Source organism: Bufo bufo, chromosome 1, assembly GCF_905171765.1.
Source record: "Bufo bufo chromosome 1, aBufBuf1.1, whole genome shotgun sequence".
In the NCBI taxonomy this organism is placed as follows: Eukaryota; Metazoa; Chordata; class Amphibia; order Anura; family Bufonidae; genus Bufo; species Bufo bufo.
The window spans coordinates 216,041,648-216,056,024 of NC_053389.1; the positions used below are offsets into that span (position 1 = coordinate 216,041,648).

The following is a 14,377-nucleotide window of genomic DNA, read 5'->3' on the forward strand; positions in this document are numbered from 1 at the left end:
AGCACAGGGGTTATATTACAGCACGGGGGGGTGGGGTGTAGTGCAGCACATGGGTTATATTACAGCACAGGGGAGTGGGGTGTAGTGCAGCACAGGGGTTATATTACAGCACAGGGGGAGTGGGGTGTAGTGCAGGACAGGGGTAATATTACAGCACAGGGGGTTATATTACAGCACAGGAGGAGTGGGGTGCTAGTGCAGCACAGGGGTTATATTACAGCACAGGAGGAGTGGGGTGTAGTGCAGTACAGGGGGAGTGGGGTGTAGTGCAGCCACAGGGTGAGTGGGTGTAGTGCAGCACAGGGGTTATATTACAGCACAGGGGGAGTGGGGTGTAGTGCAGCACAGGGGTTATATTACAGCACAGGGGGAGTGGGGTGTAGTGCAGCACAGGGGTTATATTACAGCACAGGGGGAGTGGGGTGTAGTGCAGCCCTCCGTAGACATGTGTGGCTGGCTCTGGCTCCGCCCGCCTCTTTCTCTCCAGTCTCCTGGGGCTCGGACAGGCGGGTAGAAATCTTATGAGCGGCTCAGAACACGGATCCTGCAGGCGCACTCACGGACATGGCAGCCGGGGCAGCTCTATCGGAGCGAAGGTGAGTGCTGACAGCACGGAGGGCACCGGATGCCAGGGATCCCGGGGGGAGAATGATCCGGTGCACAGGAAGGAGGGGGTCTGCCCGGTCCAGTCCATACAAGTTCACAGAGGGGCACCCGGGTACTCGGCACTCGCCACATCCGATCTGCTCTCAATAGACATTGTCACCTCCATGGCTGATTCACTGGATGATAAGCAGAGGTGACCAGGGAGCAGTTAGGATTAGGTGGTGACTACACAAGAACTGCCCCTCCCCCACACAGGTCTGGTCCCCAAGTTCATAGATGCCTGTGTTTCTGACATTTCCCAGGTCCCATGCTGCTCATCTATGTGATAGGGTTGGTTAGTTAACTGTTAGTACATGGCGTGCTCATACACATAGGGGCTCATGCACAAAGGCATGTTTTTTGTCTGCATCCAATTTGCATCTTTTGCAGGTTGGATGTGGATCCATTCACTTCAATGGGTGCTGCAAAAGATGCCCGGACAGTACAGAGTGTGCTGTCCGCATCCGTGTGTTGTTCCATGGCCCCGCCAAAAAATAGATCACGTCTTTTCTGGTCCCCTTCCCTGCCTGCCATTGGCTGCCCCCCGACATCGGATGTTTTCATCCGCACATGGGGAGAAGCAGGTGCGGCGAGCCAGGTGAGTAGAATTAGTCTGAGGGGAATTTGTTAGTGTTGGATAACCCCTTTAAGGCTACTTTCACACTAGCGGCACGGACCTCCGGCAGGCTGTTCCGTCTACCGCTAGTGACCGTGTGCCTCCGGACTGCCCGCTCCGTCCCCATTGACTATAGCGGGGGCGGAGTTCCGGCGAGGCACGGCGAAGAGGCTGCCAATGGGAACGGAGCGGCAGTCCGGGGGCGCTCGGTCACTAGCGGCAGGACGGATCCGACAGGCTGTTCACCCGACGGAACAGCCTGCCGGAGGTCTGTGCCGCTAGTGTGAAAGTAGCTAAGTCCACTTTCTACCCTTCCATTTTGGGGTAGGTTCACACCTCGATTTAACCGCCGGACCCTATTGGACTATAATGAGATCTGGGCCTGGTTTTGGCCCGGACAAACACCACTACATGCAACGTCCGGAAACTGCCTGGATCTCATCATGGTCAATGGGGTCCGGCAGTGAATGGCGGTATCTGGCTAGGCCGAATCCGGTTCTCTTCTGTTCTCAGCCTGCAGGATCAGTTAAAGGGCTCATGCACACGACTGTTGTGGATCCACAAAATACGGATGACATCCGTGTGCATTCCACATTTTGCGGAACGGAAGGGCTGGCCCCTAATAGAACAGTTTTATCCTTGTCCGTAATGCGAACAGTAAAAGGACATGTTCTATTTTTTTGCGCAACGGTCATACGGACACGGAGTGCACACTGAGTCATTTCCTTTTTTTGCGGCTCAATTGAAGTGAATGGTACCGCATACGGGCCACAAAAATAACGGAATGAGCACGGAAAAAAAATGTGTGTGTGCGTGAGCCCAAACAGAGGTGTGAACCGACCTTTAGGGCTGAAGCACACGACTGTATGTATTTTGCAGTCTGCAAAACACGGATCTGCCCAAAAAAACGGATGACATCCATGTTGCATCCATATATATTTTTATTTTTTTGCGTTATCCATTGTAACAATGCCTGTCCTTGTCCGCAAAATGGACAAGAACAGGACATCTGATTATTTTTCTTGCGGAACGGACATATGGACACTGAATGTCATTTCTTTTTTTCAAGCCCCATTGAAATGAATGGTTCCGCATACGGACCTATAAAAAGTTGTGTGTCATTCGGGACTTATATGGAGTAAAAGCCGCGCATGCCATGCAAATGGCAACACAAAATCCAGCATGTCTGGTTTGGGGATGCGCCTAATCTATGTCAGAAAACTGGCATAAACAAAGATAAATGTGCCAGGACTGCTGACCACGCCCCCTTTCCAAAAGAGAAGGGAAGGTGGCATAGAAAAGCCACTTGCGACAAAATTTGGTCACAATGGCATAAAATTCCTCAAAATATGAGTCTTCGTGGGCTGAATGCGGGCTTCTAAGAACCTGTACACTGACAGGTGCCAACTTAGGCCACTTTCACATCAGCGTTTTGCATTTTGGTTTGGAGATCCGGCAGAGGATCACAAAACCTTCCGTTTTTTCCCCTTCCTTGTGAATGGGGACAAAACAGAACAAACCAGATCAGGATGCATTCCGTTCCAGTTTGTTCAGTTTTTGGAACAAACCGGATCTGGAATGAAATGAATGTAGGTCAGTGGTGCCGGATAATTATTTTTTTTCCGGTATAGAAAAAAACGGATCTGGCACCCTTTGACTTGGGCCTCATGCACACGGCCATTGCCCAGCTGTGGCCGTATTGCTGCCCACAAACAGCGGGTCCCATTCACTTGAATTCTAATTTTAAGTTGCATTACTGAAATAAATTTTGCACGATTATTCTAATTTTTCGAGTTTCACTGTAGTCGGCTGACAGTGGATTAATGCGTTCACACAATGGTGTAAAGTAGACCTGGCTTAGTTTCCCAAAGCAACCAATCAGATTCCACCTTTCATTTTTCACAGCTCCTTTGGAAATGAAAGGAGGAATCTGATTGGTTGCTATGGGCAACTAAGCCAGTTCTAATTTACACCAGTTTGATCAATTCTCCCCCAGTTTGATCAATTCTCCCCCAGTTTGTTCCAGAAAATCCGTTCACTGCTTTTGAACAATGTTATTTCTGCAAGCCCCGTACCAATGAATGGAACAGTTGCAGAAATTTCTGCAAGGAAAATCTGCTTGTGTGAATATACACGGATTTCCTGTAAGCACAGCCTTGTTATACATGTGTATTTAACTACAGGTGAATTGCATCGGGCAAGATTTATCAAAACTGGTGTAAAGGAAAACGGTTTAGTTGCCCATAGCAACCAATCAGATTCCACCTTACATTTTCCAGAGGGCTCTGTAAGGTGGATCTGATTGGTTGCTATGGGTTTTCTGTTACACCGGTCTCCCCCGTTGAGTCGTCACTTCTCCTGTAACGACGTCTCTGATGAGACATTCCAGTGTATTCTCGTGACTGCTCTGCCTATGGTTGTCATAGGTCACTGGCTGTAAAACTGAACACAGCCTTCGAGGACTTCCTGAAGGTCACCCTTTAGCTGAGGCATACTACCGGGAGCTGCTATATATATATATATATATATATATATGGTACATGTGATACAAGCAGTAATTACTACCTATTTCCCTGTGTACTGACTGACCTACAAGTTGGATCCTGCTGCATACACATGAGCCCACTGGTAGCTGGGGTTGTTCCTTCTGTGTGGTACGGCTCTAGCTGAATTATAATAAACTGATTACTAATTACATATTATATAACTGTTGGCTGAATTCCTGTTTGGCTGCCAGCTATTACTCCGCTCTCAGTAGAGACAGGTGAATTAAAGGGGTTCTGCACTTTGTTTCAACTGATGATCTATCCTCTGGATAGATCATCAGCTTCTATAGATCATCAGCTTCTGATCGGCGGGGGTCCGACACCTGGGACCCCCCGCCAATTAGCTGTTTGAGAAGGCAGCGGCGCTCCAGGAGCGTTGCGGCCTTCTCGCTGTTTTACCGCTTGCCTAGTGAGGTCGCAACTAGTATCACTGGCTGGGCGGGGCTAAGCTCCATTCAAGTGAGCAGAGCTTAACTAGTCATGACGTCAGTGGGCCGGTGGTAAACAGTGAGAAGGCCCGGCGCTACTGGAGCGCCGCTGCCTTCTCAAACAGCTGATCGGCAGGTGTCGGACCCCCGCCGATCAGAAGCTGATGATCTATCCAGAGGATAGATCATCAGTTAAAACAAAGTGCAGAACCCCTTTAAGCCTTAGGCCTCATGCACACGAACATTGTTTTTGGTCTGCATCGAGACGCAGTTTTGGCTGCTCGGATGCAGACTCATTCACTCCAATGGGGCCGCAAAAGATGTGGACAGCACTCCGTGTGCTGTCCGTTCCGTGGTCCGCAAAAAAAAAATAACATGTTCTATTCTTGTCCATTTTGCGGACAAGAATAAGCAGTTGTATTAATGGCTGTCCGTGCTGTTCCGCAAATTGCAGAACACACCCGGACGCCATCCGTGTTTTGCGGACTGCAAAACACACAACGGTCGTGTGCATGAGGCCTTATTCACACAGTCAGTGTTTTGATCAGTGATTGTGAGCCAGAAGCAGAACCTACACAGAGATGAGGTATAAGGGAAAGATTACTGACTGTGGTTCAGTAAAAAATAAATAAAATCAGAGGCATACACTACGTTGGTCCGTGATGTGGATCAAACACACCCATTGAAGTCTATAGGTTCGTGAAAATTCACTACCACAAAACGGATAGTGAAAGGAAGAACATCCCTCGGCGCAAAGAACCAACCAGGTGCAGATGAAGAATCTTCAAAATGTTTATTGCAGAATCACTACGCGTTTCGGGGACCACTTCCCCTTCTTCAGGTGAATAATGTTGCATAAGAAACTTACCAAACAACCTGGATATATATACACTCGAATAAAGAATTATTAGGAACACCTGTTCTATTTCTCATTAATGCAATTATCTGGTCAACAATCACATGGCAGTTGCTTCAATGCATTTAGGGGGGTGGTCCTGGTCAAGACAATCTCCTGAACTCCAACTGAATGTCAGAATGGGAAAGAAAGGTGATTTAAGCAATTTTGAGCATGGCATGGTTATTGGTGCCAGACGGGCCGGTCTGAGTATTTCACAATCTGCTCAGTTACTGGGATTTTCACGCACAACCATTTCTAGGGTTTACAAAGAATGGTGTGAAAAGGGAAAAACATCCAGTATGCGGCAGTCCTGTGGGCAAAAATGCCTTGTGGATGCTAGAGGTCAGAGGAGAATGGGCCCGACTGATTCAAGCTGATAGAAGAGCAACGTTGACTGAAATAACCACTCGTTACAACCGAGGTATGCAGCAAAGCATTTGTGAAGCCACAACACGTACAACCTTGAGGCGGATGGGCTCCAACAGTAGAAGACCCCACCGAGGTACCACTCATCTCCCATTACAAATAGGAAAAGAGGCTACAATTTGCACGAGCTCACCAAAATTGGACTGTTGAAGACTGGAAAAATGTTGCCTGGTCTGATGAGTCTCGATTTCTGTTGAGACATTCAAATGGTAGAGTCCGAATTTGGCGTAAACAGAATGAGAACATGTATCCATCCTCTGATGGCTACTTCCAGCAGGATAATGCACCATGTCACAAAGCTTGAATCATTTCAAATTGGTTTCTTGAACATGACAATGAGTTCACTGTACTAAAATGGCCCCCACAGTCACCAGATCTCAACCCAATAGAGCATCTTTGGGATGTGGTGGAACGGGAGCTTCGTGCCTGGATGTGCATCCCTCAAATCTCCATCAACTGCAAGATTGCTATCCTACCAATATGGGCCAACATTTCTAAAGAATGCTATTAGCACCTTGTGGAATCAATGCCACGTAGAATTAAGGCAGTTCTGAAGGCAAAAGGGGGTCCAACACAGTATAAGTATGGTGTTCCTAATAATTCTTTAGGTGAGTGTACATACAACCCTATACAAACAATCAGGGTCAAAGGGGAGGTGGGCGGTTTCCAAAAAACAGCCCCAAAACTTATTACTGGAGACAATTTGTGAAACTATTAAACAAAGGCAGATACACATTGCCACAGGGGGCCTTTATGTTATGAAATATGTTTAATGTTGTTATGAACAAGGGTACCGCTACTATAAAGGTACTTGAACGTCACCCTTTGATACGGAGCATCACCGGGTCACATGATCGCAAACGTGGTCACGCAGAGTGATCATGTGATGCATCCGGCTCCCTAGCAACATGACGTTCCTGGGCTGGCAGAGCAGAGGGCCCGGCGCTCGGGAGGAAAACCGCGCCATATGCTTGCTGGGCTGCATGAAGCGATGGGAGCCGTTCGCCAGAGTTGGGGGCTGGGGGCGTCACGAAAGAGGTTGAGAATTAAAATAAAATATGAAGAGGGGTTGGTTGTCACGAATAGACTACAGACAAAGTCAATAGTATAATATTAAGACCTTACGAAATAGGCTAAATAAATACAGGTTTAACGTGAAGAGAAAATCTTTACAGCACAGTGTTTCACGCCATGCGGCTGAGCAACACGAGGTCGATTTTTTTCTGGTTTTAAAGTTACACCCAAACAGGTAGAATAACGAATGTCGTAATGTTATCCAGACCCTCAGGAGGCGAGAAATGTTCTGGATTTTCAAGCTAAACTGCCTTAACCCAAATGAAGCGTTTGAAATAAACCTATAATTTTATGTAACCTGACAAATGTATATGTGTATGCACAACCTTTTTATTATGATGATTCTTTTTAGGCCTCTTTCACACAGGCGTCGTGTGTGAGGGCCGGATAGGATGCGGGTGCGTCGCGGGGGGAAAATCGTGTGATTTATTTTTTTTGCCTGCGATTGCGGTGAGTTTTGTATGCGGTTGCGTTCTTCAGTTTTTCCGCACGAGTGCAATGCATTTGAATGTGGTACCCAGACTCAAACCCGGACTTCTTCACTGAAGTTCGGGTTTGGGTTCGGTATTCTGTAGATTTTAATATTTTCCCTTTATAACAGGCATCCTCAAACTACGGCCCTCCAGATGTTGCAAAACTACAACTCCCAGCATGCCCGAACAGCCTACAGGTATCAGCCTACAGCAGGGCATTGTGGGAGTTGTAGTTTTACAACAGCTGGAGGGCCGCAGTTTGAGGATGCCTGCCTTATAACATGGTTATAAGGGAAAATAATAGCATTCTTAATACAGAATGCATAGTAAAATAGGGATGGAGGGGTTAAAAATTTTTAAATTAAAAGCTCACCTCCTCCACTTGTTCGCGCAGCCCGACTTGTCTTCTTTCTTCTTTGAGGACCTGGGAGAAAAGGACCATGTGATGAGCGCAGGGATGTCGCCAAAGGTCCTTTTCTCTCAGGTCCTCAAAGAAGAAGAAAGAAGATAAGCCGGGCTGCGCGAAATAAGTGGATGAGGTGAGCTTTTAATTTTAATTTTTTTAACCCCTCCATTCCTAATTTACTTAGCATTCTGTATTAAGAATGCTATTATTTTCCCTTATAACCATGTTATAAGGGAAAATAATAAAGATCGGGTCCTTATCCCGATCGCCACCTAGCAACCGTGCGTGAAAATCGCACCGCATCCGCACTTGCTTGTGATTTTCACGCAGCCCCATTCACTTCTATGGGGCCTGCGTTTCGTGAAAAAACGCACAATATAGAGCTTGCTGCAATTTTCACGCAACGCACAAGTGAAGCGTGAAAATCACGGCTCATGTGCACAGCCCCATTGGAGTGAATGGGTCCGGATTCAGTGCGGGTGCAATGCCCGTGTGAAAGGGGCCTATCTATTATGGTACTATAATTTATTCATGCAGTTTTAGCTATGAAAAATACATTATGTATTTATTAATATTTATTATTTTTTATATGCATCCTGTATGACATTTAAAATCTTTTATTATTATTAATTATTATTCTTCCCCCCTTTTTGAGGTGGGTCACAAAGGATATGGGGGTCACTTTTTACATAAATATCACTCTTGAATTATGTTTTGTTTGTTTGGTTTACCCCCCTTATGAAGTTTTTTCATATACATTCTATATACATTTTTTTTTGTTTTCTCTTTTTCATTTCAAATATAATTTTTTAGCCCTCTCAATCTCACCCCTTCTAGTCTATTCTGCCCAGGAGCGTCATGTTGCTAGGAGCCGGATGCATCGCATGATCACGCTGCGTGACCGCGTTTGCGATCATGTGAGGCCGCGATGCTCCGGTATCAAAGGGTGACATTCAAGTACCTTTATAGTAGCGGTACCCTTGTTCATAACAACATTAAACATATTTCATAACATAGAGGCCCCCTGTGGCAATGTGTATCTGCCTTTGTTTAAAGGGATTCTGTCACCTCTCATAACACAAATTCGGATTTTAAACCAGTCATGCTCCACAGCTTACCTTGAATCGGCTGTGCTGTTCTATATTGTAATCCGTCCAGTAGTTTTGCAGAAAAACGACTTTTATAATTATGCAAATTAACCCTGAAGGTGCCCAGAGGGGCGTTATGTTCCCCTTTGTGTGCCCAGTAACGCCCCTCTTACAGTGCCCAATAACGCCTTCCTCCAGAATCCCTTGCGCCGAGCCCAGTGACGTCGATGCTCGCTCTTCCCTCAGTCTCCAGCAGATCGCACTGGCGCAGCCCTCAGTGGGTACTGCGTCTGCGCGAGACTTCGCTCGGCCGTCAGGGAGGGGGAGGAGAGGGATGAGACGCTGTGGGCGGTTAGGGATTTTGGAGGAAGGCGTTTTGGGCACTGTAAGAGGGGCGTTACTGGGCACACAAAGGGAACATAACGCCCCTCTGGGCACCCTCAGGGTTAATTTGCATAATTATAAAAGTCGTTTTTCTGCAAAACTACTGGACGGATTACAATATAGAACAGCACAGCCGATTCAAGGTAAGCTGTGGAGCATGACTGGTTTAAAATCTGAATTTGGGTTATGAGAGGTGACAGAATCCCTTTAATAGTTTCACAAACTGTCTCCAGTAATACGTTTTGGGGCTGTTTTTTGGAAACCGCCCACCTCCCCTTTGACCCTGATTGTTTGTATAGGGTTGTATGTATATCTATATCCAGGTTGTTTGGTAAGTTTCTTATGCAACATTATTCACCTGAAGAAGGGGAAGTGGTCCCCGAAACGCGTAGTGATTCTGCAATAAACATTTTAAAGATTCTTCATCTGCACCTGGTTGGTTCTTTGCGCCGAGGGATGTTTCTTCCTTTCACCATGTATTAATTCTCCGTGAGGGCCCAGGCACGCTCATCCGAGGAGACCTGCATCTGTGGCTGCATACCAACCTCTCTCTTGGGGATTGATTTTATTTCCTACACGCCGTCAGTAGTGTTGTGCCTATTGCTTCACCACCCTTTAGGCCTCTTTCACACAGGCGTTGCGGGAAAATGTGCAGGTGCGTTGCGGGAACACCCGCGATTTTTCAGCGCGAGTGCAAAACACTGTAATGCGTTTTGCACTCGCATGAGAAAAATCACGCATGTTTGGTACCCGAACTTCTTCACAGAAGTTCGGGCTTGGGATCGGTGTTCTGTAGATTGTATTATTTTCCCTTATAACATGGTTATAAGGGAAAATAATAGCATTCTGAATACAGAATGCAAAGTAAAATAGCGCTGGAGGGGTTAAAAAAAATAATAATTTTTTTTAACTCACCTTAGTCCACTTGATAGCGCAGCCGGCATCTCCTTCTGAATTCTTTCTTTAGGACCTGGGTAAAGGACCTTTTGATGACGTCACTCCGGTCATCACCATGGTAAAAGATCATGTGACGTACCATGTGATGACTGGAGTGATGTCATCAAAGGTCCTGTAACTGTATTTAATGCTCACCACAGGTCCTATTCAACAAAGGAGACACAAGGAGATGCCGGGCTCCGCGAGCAAGTGGATTAAGGTGAGGTAATTTAATTTATTTTTTTTAACCCCTCCAGCGCTATTTTACTTTGCATTCTGTATTCAGAATGCTATTATTTTCCCTTATAACCATGTCATAAGGGAAAATAATAAGGATCAGGTCTCCATCCTGATCGTCTCCTAGCAACCGTGCGTGAAAATCGCACCGCATCCGCACTTGCTTGCGGATGCTTGCGATTTTCACGCAACCCCATTCACTTCTATGGGGCCTGCGTTGCGTGAAAAACGCAGAATATAGAGCATGCTGCGATTTTCACGCAACGCATAAGTGATGCGTGAAAATCACCGCTCATCTGAACAGCCCCATAGAAATGAATGGGTCGGTATTCAGTGCGGGTGCAATGCGTTCACCTCACGCATCGCATCCGCGCGGAATACTCGCCCGTGTGAAAGGGGCCTTAAGGTGAGCCTCCAATTTGGAGTTTATTTTACCATTTCCTATGCATTTTCACCCTCTTTTTTTTTTGTTTATTTGGTAAACAAACGCCTGAGAATCTGATACCACAAAACGGATGGCATTCATGTTAAGTCGTTTTTCACTGATGGTAGGAGATGCTCTGGAAATTAAAGTAGCACTCCCACAAAAAAAATTATTCCCTGACCTGCTAGAAAGGTACATGATGTAATCTGTAGTGAATGTCATTTTCTTCCCAGTGACTGTATTTGTGAGTTATAACCTCCCATCTGATCCTCAGCTGTGTCATGTGACCAACACTCTGATCTCCAGCTGACACAGGACAGGAAGTCAGTTACTTCTCTATTCATTCCTATGAGACTAACATTGAGGCTCCGATAGGAATACATAGATAAGCTGACTTTCTGTCCACACATTAAAAGCTGTGCTAGTTGGAAAGTCAGAGTGTTGGTCACATGACACAGCTCTGGATCAGAAGGGAGGGGATAATTCTCAAATACAGTCACTGTTAGGCTCCATTCACACGTCCGTGGTGTGTTGCGGACCCCTCAACACACCCGCCCGGCACCCCTATAGAAATGCCTATTCTTGTCCGCAAGCTGCGAACAAGAATAGGACATGTTCTATCTTTTGCGGAGCTGCGGACCCGAAGATCGGGGCCGCGCTAAGCAAATTCGGATGCGGACAGCACAATGTGTGCTGTCCGCATCCATTTCGTCCCCATAGAAAATGAATGGGTCCGCACCCGTTCCGCAAAATTGCGGAACGGATGCGGACCCATTTGCGGACGTGTGAATGGAGACTTAAGAAGATTACATTCACTACAGATTATATATGTACCTATCAGGTCAGAGAATAAAATTTCTTATGGGAGTGCTACTTTAATTTTCAGCATGCTGAGCAGTGTCCGTGAAATACAGATGACACACAGACCAAACACTTATCCTTCACAGATATCAAACGGACACAGAAATGTGAACGAGGCCTGTCGATGTGAAAGTAACCTTAGCCATTGCCAGTCATCTCTGGAGGAGACTTATCTCCCTGAGAACAAAAAGAATGGATATGTTGAAATCCAACTTGTTCAACCCTCGTCTGTCTGGACATCGGCTGTCTGGGGATAGACCCCATAAACACCAGATGGTCAGCTGTGTAAATCAATGAGGCCAGCCTGAAGGGGTTATAACAAGTTATCCCCTATCCACAGGGCATAATAACTATCAGATTGGTGGGGCTCCCACCACTTGGACCTCCACCAATCACTAGGATGGAGGCACTGTACACTGTGGAGTCCCCCTGAAATGGACGGAGTAGCTGGTTGGAAATGCACCACCGCTCCATTCTTATCTATGGGAGTGCCGTAGATAGACACGCGCTGTACTCGGCTATCTCCAACGCTCCCACTGAAATTAATAGAGCGGTGGCACGCATTTCCACCCAGCTACCCTGTCCATTTCAGAGGGCTCCACAGGGTATGGGGGCCCTATTCTAGGTGGGGGTCACAGTGGTAGGACCCTCACTGATCTGATAGTTATCCCATATCCTTTAGGGGATAACTTGTTATAACCGGAATTCCCCTTTAACCACTGACTCGGGCAGTGGGAAAAGCAGTTAACTGTTTTCTCCCCTGGTAATAGTTAACTGTTCTGCCCGAGCTGGGCTCAGGCAGAAAGTGTAGGGGGAATGGCTGCTTTAGCTGCTGCTATCTTCTGAATAGTAGCAGGTAGGAACATGCGACTGGTCTTGTTTGAAAGCTGACATTCAAGAGGAGGAGATGAGATATCAATGTTAGGGCTCTTTCACACTTGCGTTCTTGTCTTCCGGCATAGAGTTCCGTCGTCGGGCTCTATGCCGGAAGAATCCTGATCAGGATTATCCTAATGCATTCTGAATGGAGAGAAATCCGTTCAGGATGCATCAGGATGTCTTCAGTTCCGGAACGGAACGTTTTTTGGCCGGAGAAAATACTGCAGCATGCTGCGCTTTTTGCTCCGGCCAAAAATCCGGAACACTTGCCGCAAGGCCGGATCCGGAATTAATGCCCATTGAAAGGCATTGATCCGGATCCGGCCTTAAGCTAAACGTCGTTTCGGCGCATTGCCGGAGCCGACATTTAGCTTTTTCAGAGTGGTTACCATGGCTGCCGGACGCTAAAGTCCTGGCAGCCATGGTAAAGTGTAGTGGGGAGCGGGGGAGCAGCATACTTACCGTCCGTGCGGCTCCCCGGGCGCTCCAGAGTGACGTCAGGGCGCCCCAAGCGCATGGATCATGTGATCACATGGATCACGTCATCCATGCGCATGGGGCGCTCTGACGTCACTCTGGAGCGCCCCGGGAGCCGCACGGACTGTAAGTATACTGCTCCCCCGCTCCCCGCTCCTACTATGGCAACCAGGACTTTAATAGCGTCCTGGGTGCCATAGTAAACACTGAACGCATTTGGAAGACGGTTCCGTCTTCAAATGCTTTCAGTACACTTGCGTTTTTCCGGATCCGGCGTGTAATTCCGGCAAGTGGAGTACACGCCGGATCCAGACAACGCAAGTGTGAAAGAGGCCTTAGAAATCAAGTCTGGAATAATCGTGGGTCAAACCTGCTTATACTTTCACTTTCAGTTGCATTCACTGCATCCCGATTTCTATCAGTGATATCTTCTCATGTACTTAGGATATTGCTGTCATTCTGGTATTTTCATTCTGGAAAGCTTGGAATGTCAGCTTTCAAATAAGGGCTCTTTCACACTTGCGTTGTCCGGATCCGGCGTGTACTCCATTTGCCGGAGGTGCCCGCCGGATCCGGAAAAACGCAAGTGAACTGAAAGCATTTGAAGACGGATCAGTCTTCAAAATGCGTTCAGTGTTACTATGGCAGCCAAGACGCTATTAAAGTCCTGGCTGCCAAAGTAGTAGTGGGGAGTGGGGGAGCAGTATACTTACCGTCCGTGCGGCTCCCGGGGCGCTCCAGAATGACGTCAGAGCGCCCCATGCGCATGGATGACGTGTTCCATGCGATCATGTCATCCATGAGCGTGGGGCGCCCTGGCGTCACTCTGGAGCGCCCGGGGAGCCGCACGGACGGTAAGTATACTGCTCCCCCGCTCCCCACTACACTTTACCATGGCTGCCAGGACTTTAGCGTCTTGGCAGCCATGGTAACCATTCAGAAAAAGCTAAACGTCTGATCCGGCAATGCGCCGAAACGACGTTTAGCTTAAGGCCGGATCCGGATTAATGCCTTTCAATGGGCATTAATTCCGGATCCGGCCTTGCGGCAAGTGTTCAGGATTTTTGGCCGGAGCAAAAAGCTCAGCATGCTGCGGTATTTTCTCCGGCCAAAAAACGTTCCGGTCCGGAACTGAAGACATCCTGATGCATCCTGAACGGATTTCTCTCCATTCAGAATGCATTAGGATAAAACTGATCAGGATTCTTCCGGGATAGAGCCCCGACGACGGAACTCTATGCCGGAAGAAAAGAACGCAAGGGTGAAAGAGCCCTAAACCAGAGATATGGGCAGTTAAAGCAGCTGCCCCCCCCCCCCCCCCCCCCCCCCCCCCCCCCCCCCCCCCACCCCCCCCCCCCCCCCCCCGTCAGTCTGCAGGAGAACAAGGGAGCAGCTGCAGAGCTGACAGCCTGCAGGAGGAAAGGAAAAATAGTAAAAATATATAGAAATGTAACATTATCATCACTGTACGGACCTACATAATAAAATTGTTACTTTTACCACACAGTGAACACCGTAAATAAATTCCACAAAATAATGTAAATTTTTTTTTTTTTATTGTTCCCACTAAAAATTAAAT

The 14,377-nt window shown here is 47.3% G+C and overlaps 1 protein-coding gene across 1 annotated transcript in view; it reads left to right on the forward strand.

Annotated features, from left to right (window-relative positions):
• Window positions 1–287: 287 nt before the first annotated feature.
• The window catches only part of LOC121003313 (branched-chain-amino-acid aminotransferase, cytosolic-like), a 56,418-nt gene continuing 42,328 nt past the window's right edge, over window positions 288–14,377 (forward strand). The window contains exon 1 of the mRNA XM_040435053.1: window positions 288–596. Within this exon, the coding sequence (XP_040290987.1) occupies window positions 522–596 (75 nt within the window). The 5' untranslated portion in view covers window positions 288–521. The remainder of the gene's footprint in view (window positions 597–14,377) is intronic.